Source organism: Peromyscus californicus, unplaced genomic scaffold (genome assembly GCF_007827085.1).
Source record: "Peromyscus californicus insignis strain IS unplaced genomic scaffold, ASM782708v3 Scaffold_4__1_contigs__length_199733344, whole genome shotgun sequence".
Lineage (NCBI taxonomy): Eukaryota > Metazoa > Chordata > Mammalia > Rodentia > Cricetidae > Peromyscus > Peromyscus californicus.
In genome coordinates, this window is record NW_026294562.1 from 188,158,553 (window position 1) to 188,172,498 (window position 13,946).

A 13,946-nucleotide genomic window follows, 5' to 3' on the forward strand; every position below is an offset into this window, starting at 1 on the left:
GGTAATGTTATATCCTTCTGAGGTCTTTGATGTAGTTGAGGACTAGATAGTTATAATTTTCCTTAGTTATGATAAAAGTTAAGTTAGATATAAAACCTTAGACTCACAAATATAGAATAGATAAGTTAACTTCTTTAATTTTGCAAAATACAAATAGACTAGATGTTATAAAAAGACTAGATATTATAACTATAATTCTTGTTTGATAATTGTTTTGCTATATGTGATTTTACTATGTTAAAGTTAAAACCTTCCTTTGAAAAAAAGAAAAGGGGAAGTGCTGGGAATGTCTTTCTGTATATTGTGAAGGCATTGCTCTGATTGATTGATAAATAAAACACTGATTGCCCAGTAGCCAGGCAGGAATTATAGTGTAGGCAGGATAAGGAGAGAGGAGAATTCTGGGAAGTGGAAGACTGAGTCAGGAGTTACTGCCAGCCACTGCCACCATGAGAAGTAAAATGTAAAGCACCAGTAAGCCACAAGCCATGTGGAAACTTATAGGTTAATAGAAATGGATTAATTTACGATATAAGGAATAGACAGCAAGAAGCCTGCCACGGACATACAGTATATAAGTAACATAAGTCTCTGTGTGTTTATTGGGGTCTGAATGGCTACAGGCCCTGGCAAGACTGGAGAAATCTCCAACTATAATCTCATGGTTACATTTCAATCTTAGGGGCACATATATCTGTGGATAGTCTGGAAGATGACCTTTCATTTTCCTGTATAGTTCATATAGAGAGAAAATATACGAGGACATACTTCATAGCCAGATCAATTTTCACTTGATACTGTATCACTTAAAGCCTGCTTTGTTCCTTTTGCTCAGACTAACACAGAAAATAATATTCTCTCCTCAGTCTAACCCAAACTGCACACATTTAGCTCATTTTTACCACAGAGCAAGTTCAAACTAGACTAAAGGCCTGTGTAGACAGACCATAAGTTTAAAACTTTATGGTTATGAGCAAGGTCTGAGTAGCAGGTGTCTCAGCAAGTCTACTAACACAAACCTCCTAAGTAAACCCTGCCAAATCTACAATCGCCAAGTCTGCTGACAAAAAGCTATGTGTCGCAGTTTGTCACACTGAGCCCTGGGTTGTCTCCCTCTGGTCCTGAGACTTTGGGACCTCGTGTTATTATGTTAATGGATCTGTTCCTTATCGAATATTCTAGGAAAGTGCTATGGCCTTGTGGGTTTTGGAACTTTTCTCAGGATTGCAAGGAGTCTCCTACAGAAATGTAAGGATAGTCAGATAAGAGAGGAGCTGAGAATGAGAGCTGAATAGAAGCTATAGACTTAGAGATACGGTAAAACTAAGGTAGAACAGTGAGAGAAGAGCAGAGAGATAAAAGGCAAAGAGTTACCTTACTTAGAACAATAAAGTGATGGACTGCAAGAGCATGGTAGAGGAAATCTGAAAGAGTTTGAGGCTGAGAAGGGAAAAGAGGAAATGACAAAATTATATTTTAGTTAAATATATTAAACATTTTAAGACCAAAAAGTGGTTATATGTGTATTTAAGATGAAAGTACATTTGATCCAAGTAGACTTTGTCTTCTGTTTGTATATGTTGTTCAGAAATAAATTATAATTATAGCGAATGAGGCAAAAGAAGGTTAATAATGTAAATTAAAGCAAAAGATACCACTGACATATTTGATACATTTTAGAATATTTGAAAATATGTGACTTGAATAATAATAAAAAATGAGATGCAATTCTGTATATTGGTGTTGAAATTATATGCAAGTTAGGTGGATTAGATGTCCATTACTGTATCTCTAAGCTCTGTCTTTCATAAGCCATGCTCTTGATATTCTTCAGGAATTGATATATAGAGGTACTTATTCTGTAAGGTAGTATATAAAATTACAAGAGTAAGTATTATATTATTTTAGTTATTACATTTTGATCTGTTTTTATTTATTTCTCCTATATAATTAGGGGAGAATATCAGGTGGAATATGTATGTGTCATAAGACTACTGGCAGGAGTTGGTTTCCTCCTTCCACCAAGTGGGTCTTGGTGCTCAAACCAAGTTTTCAGGCTCGGTAGCAAGTGCCTTAATCATTAGTCTATCACTACTAAATTTTTATATGTATAATGTTAGTGTATATTATCTACATGTATTTCTAAATCAGTATTCTGTTCAACTCTCTCATGCTGTGGAATTAAAGGGAAGAGAATAAAATTATTGAAAGAGGCCAAAAAACTAGTTTGGTTAATAAAAAATCTAGGTTGAAAATCTATACTTTCAAAAGCGAGGAGGACACCTTATTGTTGAGTTGTAACATATGTATTAAAATTTTCAATAGACAGGAATTTGCCTTCATTGGTCTCTGGGACACTGGCAATAGGGAAGAGAGAAGCCATACACCTCATGTCTACTAGGAAACCAAGCAAAGAGAAGGACAGAGGCCAGGATCCTAATGTCTTCTTCAAATATTTATCCTAAATGTCCCAAGTTCCCACTAATAGACTATACCTTGTGAAGTTTCCACTATCTCCAAATAGCACTGCAGGCTGTTTAGCACATGGTGAGTGGGATCATGAGAGTGGGAAAAGAGAGGTTTTGGGGAGTGACTAGAAAGAGAGGAGGGACAGGAAAGTGTGGCTGGGATGAAATATTTTTAATGATAAATAATGAAACAAATTAATTTTTTAAAAACAATCCAAGGTTATTCAAGAACTAGAGTTCTTGCTCAGTGTATTCAAGACTTTGGCATTGATTTCTAACACTTCAAAATTAAATGAGGGTAAAATTGACATTGCCTTGGTTGCACAAGACAGGTGCAAATGCTGAAGAGATTGTGAAAGGAGGACCAAGAGATCAAGAGCATTTGTATCTGCACCTATCCTCTTTGATTTTGAAACACCGTGAACCACATAAAGCTATCGTTAGCTATTATCAATGGGGAATTAGATGAAGAGAGTTGGAAAACAATTATCAAACTATGGGAGTAACAGCCAAAAATCTACTTTATAGCAATGTAAAATAAGAAATGTTCCATAGCAGAACTAGGAAAATATTCAGAATCTTTTGATTAAGCAAGTTATATTTACAAATTGAGGAACATATTTATATGCATATGTATGTATGCGTACATACATACATATGTGTGTATGTATATATGTGAGTGTGTATGTTCCTGTCTGTATGAGTGCTATAACAATAATTAAATAACACCAGACCAATAATTTGAGGAATATGGAGGGTGGCCATGGGAAGGAGGTGGGGGGAGGAAAATGGAAGGGGAAATAATACTTACATTTGAAAATTTTAAAAATATTTATTTTTAATGATCTAACAATTTTATTTCCCAGCATAGTCCCTATTTCTTCAATTTCCCATTATATTTTCATACCATCATTATACAATCCACTTGTATTTCATTGTACTATGTATTCTAATGATCTGCACTACTCAGTGTGACTTCATGCTTTTCCTTTTATTCCTACTTCATTGGATAGTTTCCCCAAAATTGACTATTTCCTCTGCGGAGCACTCTAAACTGGATCAGTGTAAGGGCTTGAGAGTGAAGAAATCAACTGAAGATAGCCAAGATCAATGTCAATAGTCTGTAATGTTAAGTAGTCTATGGTCCTTAGGAAGTACAACCATATCGCAGACCATACAATATACTTGAGTCATGTACCATGGAGAAATTACACTGGCCCCTTTAACCTTACTGGATAGATTTCACAGAGCTAGAAGCAATCATCAATAGTACCCAGATATGAACATGAAAGCCATGAAAAAAAAAAAAACCTTGGAAAAATAGTGTCATGAACATCATGGGAGTAACCAAATACTTCCCCTCAAACTCGCTAGCACTTTCCTTACTACCTCAGTTAACCTTCAGTGATGTTGAAAACTCATGCCCCTTCAACACACCTTGATTCTTTGGAGATATTCAGAAAACCTCTTAAGTATCTAGCTTAATTAGCAAATGGAGTATTTTTTATTCTACCAAAACGATTTGGTCTCCCAAAGCCAGGTCTGTCATTCCTACTATAGGTGAAATGAAAATTACAGTTCTGGAGGGAGGTGAGGTCACAGAGTCACACTTCAGGCTTGAGTTGACGGTCACATAGCACTGCTTATTAAGAGTTAGGATCTGTTAAGTGAAACCACCACTCTGCAGAAGCCAAAAGCCAGGTGAGTACTTTGTAAGTTAGTCTTAGCAGCAGATCCAACGAAGAAGAGAAGACTGAGTAAGTGCCAATGTCTAGGGAAATCTGGGGCAAAAATAGATCTGTAGAACAGACAGAAGTTTCAGCAGAATAATTCCGTATCTAAGAGGTTAGTCAAAATTAGGCACAACTAACTTTGTGCTGGTCCCTGTCAGTACTTACTGTAATATAAATTTCTGACTGAGGGTGACTTTGGGTACCGCTAGTGTAATACAATCTATCTGTGAGAGTGATTAAGGACTGTGGTAACAGGTAAATGTGATAATTAACCTTCCTCTACATGATGTGTAAACTATCTTTGCAGTGGGATTATTACAGTTGAACTAAGCATAGTTTTATGCCCATAGTAAACATTCTAATAGAAATGTAGAAATCAAACAGCCCTGGAAGATATAACTTGTGAATTTGTTTCTGGACTAAAGGGTATTCTTATGCAACACTACATGAATAAGTCATAGAGTCAGGAACAGAGTCTGTATAGAATGACAGTGGTATAATAACATGCTTAAAACCTGCCACTTAAACTTGGGAAAGTAGCACCAAAGAGAATTTATGAGTTATATGTCAATAATATGAGCATTGGAAATGACAGCCAGGAACAAATATGTCTTGGGTTATCTCCCCTGGTTGAATCATATTCTAATGTTAAGCACAAAGTGTTGCCATGCCTTCCCTCACTGTTTTATCCTTGCTGATATTAGAAAAAATAAGTGCCATGTGCCATGGTAGGCCAGGACTCTACCCATCAGCGATGCTTGTATCCACACTCAGTTTATTTTTATTTCATATTGGTCAATATTTCAGTTCTGGCATTATTCATGTTCATTATCATCTCTCATGAATCCTTTTTATTTGAGAGTGGATTACAATATTTCTTATAATGGATTTATCAATGTAAGAATTAGTAAGCAAATAGAAGATTTAAAGGAAACTTTTTAGTATTTTAATTTTTCTCAGTTAATTCAGCACACATTAGCCTCTTATGTCACATTTACACAGAGTAATGATGTTAGTAATTCATCTCTACTCACCACTCCAGCCTTCCCCCCTCATTAGAAACAATGCAGATTTACAATGGTATCATAAACATCAGGTTTCATCTTGTACTTGTGCAATCAAACTGGGAGTTAGGACAGCTGTCACCACAGGTCACTGTTAGAGGACTGCATTTTATTAAAATCCCAAAAGCCTTTTGTCTATGAAAGAAACATTTCTTTGAAAATAAAAACTAATGTTTAAAAAGATTTATTTATTTATCTACTTTTATTTTGTGTGTATGAATGTTTTGCCTGTACATATAATGTTGCACTATGAGACTACAGTACCTGCATAGGCCACAAGTGATAGTCAGAATTCCCTGGACCTGAATTTAGAGTCAGTTGTGAGCCAGCATATCAGTGCTGAGATTCAAGCTCAGGTCCACTGTAATTCCATCAAGTGTTTTGTATGACTGAGCTATCTGTATCCTCTCCTAAATAAAACTTTTTCCCACAAAAACATACAATAAAATATCAACAACATGAAAAACATGTCATGTGGGGCATACAAACTACATTATAGACTGTGGTGTGTTTGAAAATATTTTTATGATCAGGAGCTCAGTTGACCATGTTTAAGCCTTACTAGCCATGTTTTAGACCTTCCAGTATGCACTCTGACAAGAACAGCTGTATATTTAGGAGAGGCACTAACCTTTTCTGTTTCTATGTTCACGTCTTAACCGTTGAAATAAAGCTACTATACACATCAGACAGGTATAAAAAACATAAAGAAATTGTTAAACAGGCAAGTAGTGACTCATCAATTGTTACTGCTGTTGGTGATGTCTACACTTAATTAAGAAAAATAACACCTTCTATTTCTTGTAATGTTCAGGGTGCAAGAGGAGAGAGTAGAGATGAAACAGAAGGAAACAACCATTATGTCTAAGCTTTGATGCACAGAAACCAAAAGATTTAAGACTGATTATGGACATGGAGTCTTTATCATTGTGGAGTCTTCTGAACTACGAATCTCTCAACCATCATGCCCAGAACATCCTTCCCTCATCAACTCCTTTTTCCTCTCTTGGACATAGGCATTGCTGGGGTTGGCCTCCAGAAATGTGGTACTAGGGATATGTTATCATTTCTGGCTGAAATGTCAGTGAATATAAGGTACTGGAAGATAATAGGATGTGATCAGGCATGCCTGAGGATTCTGGACTCCTGAGATGCACTTTGGTTGTTTAGTTCACTGAGTGGAATAGGACTGTGTTCACTATTAATGGACCAGTCACATCAGTGGGACCTCAGCCCTGGGATTGGTTTTTAGGTTTGTGTTATTCCAGACCATTGGAAATGATCAAGTAAGAAAGGTTGCAGGTTTTGAATTGTACAGGGTGATATACATTCAATAAAATAAAACATTTTTAAAAGGTAGATTTGCCATTACACATTTAAATCTTCACAAAATGAAATGAAGTGAATTTTTATAAGCGGATTTCTATGCACATGACCTGTGTAACTGCAACACAGATTTTTTTTTTTCTGATGCTATTGATGCTATTGCTGTGAATACAAGCATGAATTTCAGAATCCACCTACAGTAAGTTTGGATTGCTGAGAATGGAAGAAAAGCAGTCTTCTCCAGGGAGGAATCCCCTAATTTGTTATCCAGTACTAATATGTGAACCCTGAAATCAGGCAAATACAATTAACATTAAACAGACCCACATGCACACAAACACACATATTAATGTAAAAACAATTTTAAAAAAGGTCTGAGGTCATATATTTGAGAGGAAGTTTATGTGTTAATACTTGGAAGGGGATGGAGGAAAGAAAAAAATGGTAAAATTATGATAGTTTCCAAAAACTAAAGACATTGGTCTGTAGCCTAAATATTTCTTTATATTTGTACCACAAATTAAATAGTAATCGTATAATGTATTTCTCAGAAAAATTAAGAAGTGAATAGAGTATTTAAAAATAAAAAAGAATGTGAATACTAGTGTGTAGAGTAACGTTAGCTCAACTTAAGCAGATATAACCCGTTTTCAAATATTAGTTGTGGGACATTCACAGACTTTGCCATGGTTTATGATTTTTAATTCACCCAAACGCACACCAAAATTTAATAATTTTAATATTTTCTTCATTATTTTAATTGATGATTTTTATGTTTGGTTTGTTTTTTATTCTCTATGCTTTATTTGTTTACATTTAGCACATTTCCTTAAGGCATTTTCTTACTTCCTGTTTTTTATTGGCCCCAAAGTCTCCCTTCTACTATTCCATTGTTCTCCTCCAAGCTTATACTGTCCCGTGTCCATTATTCTTTCTTTCACTTCCAAAACCCGTGTATTGTTTTACACTGAGACCCTTTTAGTTTCCTGGCCTCTCTACACACTCACTCTTACATAAACCCACATTTCTAAAAGTTAGAAGCTATGAAATTACACTTGGCCTAGTGATACCTGTCTTTACGAACCTGGATTACATCACCTAATAGAGTAGCTTCTGTTTCTTCTGTAACCATTCCCTAGGGTGTTCTACAATGCCAGTGAATGGGGAAGGGGAGACTGCAAATAGCTGGCAGTTCCTTAAGGTCTCAACTCATTGTCCCACTCTGTTTAAACTACTTTAGATCCCAAGTTCCACTGTTGGTTCTTTCCCAGTTCTAGCTGGCTGTCTCTGCATGATTGTTGAGTGTGAAAAGGCAACAGTGCCCATCCTGGGGATGCTTGGTTCAGCCTGGTACTAATTCACAAATGCACTGCCTGCTTCTGCAGGGGTCCTTATCTGAATAGAGACTCCTTCTTCTATAGGAACAGTATATGGTATCCTGAGAGTTTTGTCCTACTGCACCGATAGGCTGTCCAACCCACTGCCTTCTTTCCTTTAATTTCCACTCTAGACTTTGGAGAGGTGCATTATTATTCCAGACATAGTTTCAATAGAAATATGAATCATTAACCTAGTAGCTATCATTTATCAGATGTTATATTTATCTGTAACTCTTTTCCTCACATATTTTGTCTATTTTTGTTCAGTTATACATTCTGTGTGATTTCATAAAACCAGATGTCACCACCTCTCAAAGTTTCCTGACCAGATGTGCACATATGCATGTGTTGGCTATGTGATGTAATTTTCATAATAGAAAGCTCTTAAATTATTTTGATTTAAGTTTTTGCTTGAACCCACATTCCTATGATTTGTGTTCTTTGTGTGTGTGTTTAGATTTTATTTATCTTTATTTACCTTTCTTTTTCCCTGCTTTTCTTTATTAAGAAAACTTTTTGTTCATTCTACATACCAATCAAAGATACCCCTCTTCCTTCTTCCCACCCCTAAAGCCTTCCCCTCCCAATACAACCCCCTCTCTCACCCACAAGAAGGCCTGGCCTCCCCTGGGGAGGCACATCCAGTAGAGTCAAGTCCAAGATGTTTTGAGTTCTTAATAATTTTTCTTATATAAGACAATTGCAGGTTTGAGACCCGAAGACCATTCAGGAACATCAAAGTTTAAATTGAGAGTCTGAATTAAGCAACTGCCTGAAGAGAAGTGCTTCTCACATAGCTGCCTCAAATGCATTTTACAGTGAGCTTTAAAAGACAAAGAACTCAGAAAATCTATATCCTCACTGGCATTTGGCAGGGGGAAGTAAACTAACTAGCAGTTTAATAAAATACAACAGTATTCAGGTACCTGCACATTATGACCACCAGTTTTTAGAAAAAGGTTGGCTTCTTTCCCAAGAGACTATACAAGAAGGTGGTAGGAAACAGAAGGTCAGTTTTGGGTTAAGCCAAAAACGCCTCTACCTTAGACAAGATGGACTAATCTTTGCTCTGTCACAAGACCATAGATATATTCCAAGTGGTATTATAAATATCTCACTATTTTTGTTTTACTTTTAGTTACATTATATAATAAGAATCGATATATTTAAATTATATAGTCTTTATTGAATTTGTAATCTTTTATATAAAGATGAGCAAATATCAGTATTTTCTAGAATAGAGTTTGTTTGGGCTATAACTTTTCTTTGTTTTTTTTCTTTTATTTCTTTTTTGTTTTTTGTTCTTTTTCAAGACAGTGTTTCTCAGTGTTGTATTGGTGCTTGTCCTGGATCTTGCTTTGTGTACGAGCCTGGCCTCAAACTCACAGAGATCCACCTGGCTCTTCCTCCCAAGTGCTTGGATTAAAGGTGTGGGCCACGACCACCCAGCTCTTTTCTTTGTCTATCACAGGCCAACATCATATTGTCCTGAATGTTGGATTTTCATTGAAAACTAATGTTTCTTCTTCTATTAATATGTGCATTCTGAGGTATTGAGCAAATCCATAGTGACATACACAGCAAGTGATGACTTCTATCAAAACTTTTGGGATGAGATCTTTTTATGTGCTCTAGGCTGGCCTTGAATTCCTCACTTTAAATGACCCTCTGCTTAAGCTAATTGGAAGCTCCAATGGATTAAAGGTGTCCTGTTTTTACCACAAGCTATCAGCATTTGTTTTTGTTAATTTGACCAGAGAACTAGCTGGGACATAAACTAAAGGATATTGTTCTGAATCACAGAATGAACTTCTGGATTCTGGCAATGAGAATTATTTTCTTATCACAAACTACAATTGGAATTCTGGGAAATGTTTTTCTTATCCTCTATTATCTAGTCATTTACTATAGAGAATATATGTTAAAGCCCACAGATTTGATTCTTGTGAACCTAATGACAGCCAATGCCATGATCATACTCTCTTTAGGAGTGCCCCACACAATGGCAGCTTTTGGGCTGAAGAAGTTCTTAAATAGTTTTGGATGCAGGCTCTTACTATACATTCAAGCATTCGGTCGGAGTGTGTCCATTGGCACCACCTGTCTCTTGAGTGTCTTCCAGACCATGACCATCAGACCAAGGGAATTCTGCTGGAAGGGTCATAAATTCAAAAGTATAAATTATATTTGTTGCTCCATTTCCCTCCTCTGGGTCTTCTCCATGTTAATACATTTCATTTCATTTGTGTACTCATTTATCAAATTTAATAGCAAAAACATGACAAGAAAACTAGATTTTGGATACTGCAATAGTGTAGGGGGTGATGAAATCATTGAGTTATTTCATGTAGCATTTGTCATGTGCCCTGAAGTCTTCTTGTCTATGCTGATTACCTGGTCCAGCAGCTCCATGATTGTCATTCTATACAGACACAAGAAGAGGGTTCAACACATCCGCAGCTCTCATGGTTGCAACAAGACCTCACCTGAGTCCAGTGCCACCCAGAACATCCTTGTTTTAGTGTCTACCTTTCTGATGTTTTATAGTCTCTCTTCAATCTTAAGAGGCTGCATTACTCTATTTTATAATCACAGCTGGTGGCTGGTGAACATCACTCCCCTCATTTCTCTGTGTTTTCCGACTTTTGGACCCTTTGTTCTTATGAATCATTGTTCCATTGTCTACAAGCTTACCTTGATATGGATCAGGAATAAAAATAATTTAAATCATCTTTAAAGTACATGAATATTTCTGTGGGAGATGCATTTTTTTACTTAAACATCACCCTCAGAATGTGAATACAGAAATTTAAGTAGGTAGCATCTTGTCTTTCTAAGCTTAACCAAAATAAATATGCAAGTTTTGTCAGCTGGTTGAATTAGGACCCTCGATGAGAGTAACTGCTACTACATTATTCCCATCGCACACCTGACATGCACATGAGCTAGGCAAACAAGAAATAAAACCAATCAAACTGCACTTCTTGGGGGTTTTAATCCTCTCAGGTCATCTTGACTGCTTGGTGATTTCACAGAAAACTTGATAGACCCACATTCTAACTGCAATGAAGACTGAAACCATGACTGGCCATAAACTTGTGCTTCTAGAGACCCTGGTCCATCCACAAATACTTCCTTCTACACCAGCACCAGAAAACTTCTTTAGCCTTTTCTTCCCTGAAAGACTGCTTGTAGCTGTTCTACAGAAATACTTGTTGAGTTCTTTTGAACATCCAAAGCATTTGGAAGAGGCCTTTCCTTGTTTGTTTGTTCTTTCACTGATTAGAGTAATATTTGTGGCACTTCTTAAAGTACCTTCCAGAATTCTGTGATGGATCTATGCAAATAGAAGATCTTTTTAGTTGAAAAAAAATTTTTAAATTACTACTTCAATCATTTTCATGAATTGGGATGCTATAGCTTTGGTAGCTTATGTCCAGGTTCTCTGTTCTGTTCTTCAGGTTTGACTCTTTGGTTTCATGCCATGCCAAGCTGTCATTTTTACTTTGGCTGTGTAGCGTAATTTGATGTCAAGTTTTGTGATTTTTCAGCTTGTTTTGACTCCTTAGAATTGCCTTCGCTATTTAAAGTGTTTTGTGACTTCATAAAAATTGTGTTAGTTTTTTTTTTCTCTATGTGTATTATGTCAGCAGAACTTTGATTGGAATTATCTTAAAATAATAGGTTAACCTTTTTTGAAAAAAATCCTTTTATTGAAAACAGATTTTTTTTGTTACATAAAATATACCTTATATATTCCCTTCCTTATGCTTTTAACAGTTTTCTTACTTCCCCTCCCATCTGGATGCATTTCTGTTCTAACTTTCATTAGAAAAACACAGGCTTCTAAGGCATAATAATAAAACAAATGAGATAAAATCAACCTAACATGTTGTGGTTAAGGAAGACAAATGAACAGAAAAAAAAAAACAGCCTAAGAACAGGCATAAGAATCAGAGACCCACTTGTTCCTACACTCAGGAATCCAACAAAAACATAAAACTGAAAGTTATAAGATATACTCAAAACTGGGATCAGACCATGCACTTCTTGTGCATTCCCCCTAAGTCTCTGTGAGTTCATATCAGCTATTTTCTTGGTGTGCTTGTCCAATTTTCCCTTCATTCTTCTCACTTCATCACTGCCCTCTGTGCTAACCAACTTCTGATATTTTATGTCACTTAATATTTACTCTTTCTTAATTCTACTCTGTAGTTAATTGTTCTTTTTGATACTAGGTTTTTCTATATTATCCTGGCTGTCCTTGAACTCACTATGCAGATCTGACCTAGACTCAAACTCAGTCTTCCTGCCTCTTTCTCCTGAGTGCTGGGGTCAAATGTGTGTGCTGCCACACTTGGCCTAAATTTTTTATAATCATTTAGTACGTAGGTGTGGTCACGTGTAGATCAACATCAAACTCACTTTATTCAGGTTTCTCCCTTTAGGGTGTGGCTCCTCAGGATATAATTAAGTCATCAAGCCTGGTTTGGTGCCTTTAGTCACTGAGTTTGCTGATCAACCCTCTGTCTTTCTTGAGTAGAGCCTTTGTAAATACAAGCATGTTTTTGTTTGGCATTTTAATTCTTTTCTTGAGACAGGATCTCACCCTGTAGCCCAACCTGCCTTAGAACTCTCTATGTAACTCAGACTGGCTTTGAACTCATCTGTATCTTCCACCTTCAACCTCTGAGCACTAGAATTAAAGCCATGAGTTATTCTGCTTCTTTTTCATTTCTTACTTTAAATTCAAAAGAAGATTTATTGCTTGAAATTACGAGTATTCTTGCTTTGTCTGAGTGTATGTCTGTGTACCAGATGGATGGAGTGCCTGCATAGTCCAAAGCCAGCATCAGATCCCCAGATACTGTAATTACAGAGGGTTGTTAGTCTCAGAATCAGTGCTGGGAATCCAATTATTATCTTCTAGAAGAGCAGGCAGTGTCATTAATGGATGACTCATTTCTATAGCCAATTTCTCCCGTTGCTTGATGAGGTTTGTACAACTATGAACATGTTTAAACTTACTGATGATAGTATATTGGCTAAAGCAGTGAGGGCCATTATACCCACTGTGAGGGTTTGGACCATATTTTAACTTTTTGAAAACACTCTGTCCTTAACTGAGTAGTACTCACAAATAATCTTTTGGGTTTTTTTTTGAGACAGTTTTGTGCTCTGTACCCAACACTGGTCTTGAACTTATGATTCTTCAGCCTTTGGTCCTGGTTACAGAGATTACAGGCATGTAACACCAGCTTTGACTCAAAAAACAATCATGTTTGGAAGACAAACAAGTTGGCAGGTTTTCAGACAGCAAGTCTTTAGCTTCATTATCACGCTAAAACTTATTTCTCCTGTTCAGTTTTCCATGATATTTCCTCAAGTGTATGAGTGTGTACACGCGCGAGCACGCGCAAGCGGTCATGTGTGTGTGTGTGTGTGTGTGTGTGTGTGTGTGTGTGTGTGTGTGTGTGTGTGTGTGTGTGTGTTTGTGTAGACATATGCATACACAGTCCTGTAGTGGCCAGAAGTTGCTGTCCAATGTCTTCCTCATTCACTTTCCAACTTATGTTTGGAACAGGGTTTTTCAATGAACTCAGATCTCTCCATTTAAGATAGGCTGGCTGGCTACTGAGCCTCTGGGATCCCAATATTTCTGTCATGGCATACCAGAAGATCATTGTGTACAAATCTGTTGTGGGAGTACTTAAGATCCCAACTCAGGGCCTGCTGCTTACCTATTGACCTCTTTGTCCCCTAAGACTCCTCCTCTGCCCACAAATGCAATTTTCGAGGCATCTATGGAATTATTGTCAAGTAAAGATGGGGAGACATACTTTGCAGGAAGGCAGAGTCTATTTGCATCCACATTCTTGGACTTTAGTCCCCTTTCCCCAGAATACTAGCTTTTTAAGGTCCTATCCCATGACATCCTCTGCTCTTCATAGAACAAGAGAGAAAATTCACTTCCAC

General features: G+C 36.7%; 1 protein-coding gene across 1 annotated transcript; it reads left to right on the plus strand.

The window, feature by feature from the left end:
* The first annotated feature begins 9,765 nt into the window (after positions 1 to 9,765).
* LOC128124223 (vomeronasal type-1 receptor 4-like) lies at positions 9,766 to 10,707 on the plus strand. Its single transcript, XM_052760403.1, has one exon. The coding sequence runs from the start codon at positions 9,775 to 9,777 to the stop codon at positions 10,705 to 10,707; it is 933 nt and encodes a 310-aa protein (XP_052616363.1). The 5' UTR covers positions 9,766 to 9,774.
* Positions 10,708 to 13,946: the final 3,239 nt, after the last annotated feature.

What these genes read in the sequence shown, in the direction of transcription:
- LOC128124223 (XM_052760403.1), top strand. Translation starts at nt 9,775, where the DNA reads ATGAACTTCTGGATTCTGGCAATGAGAATTATTTTCTTATCACAAACT.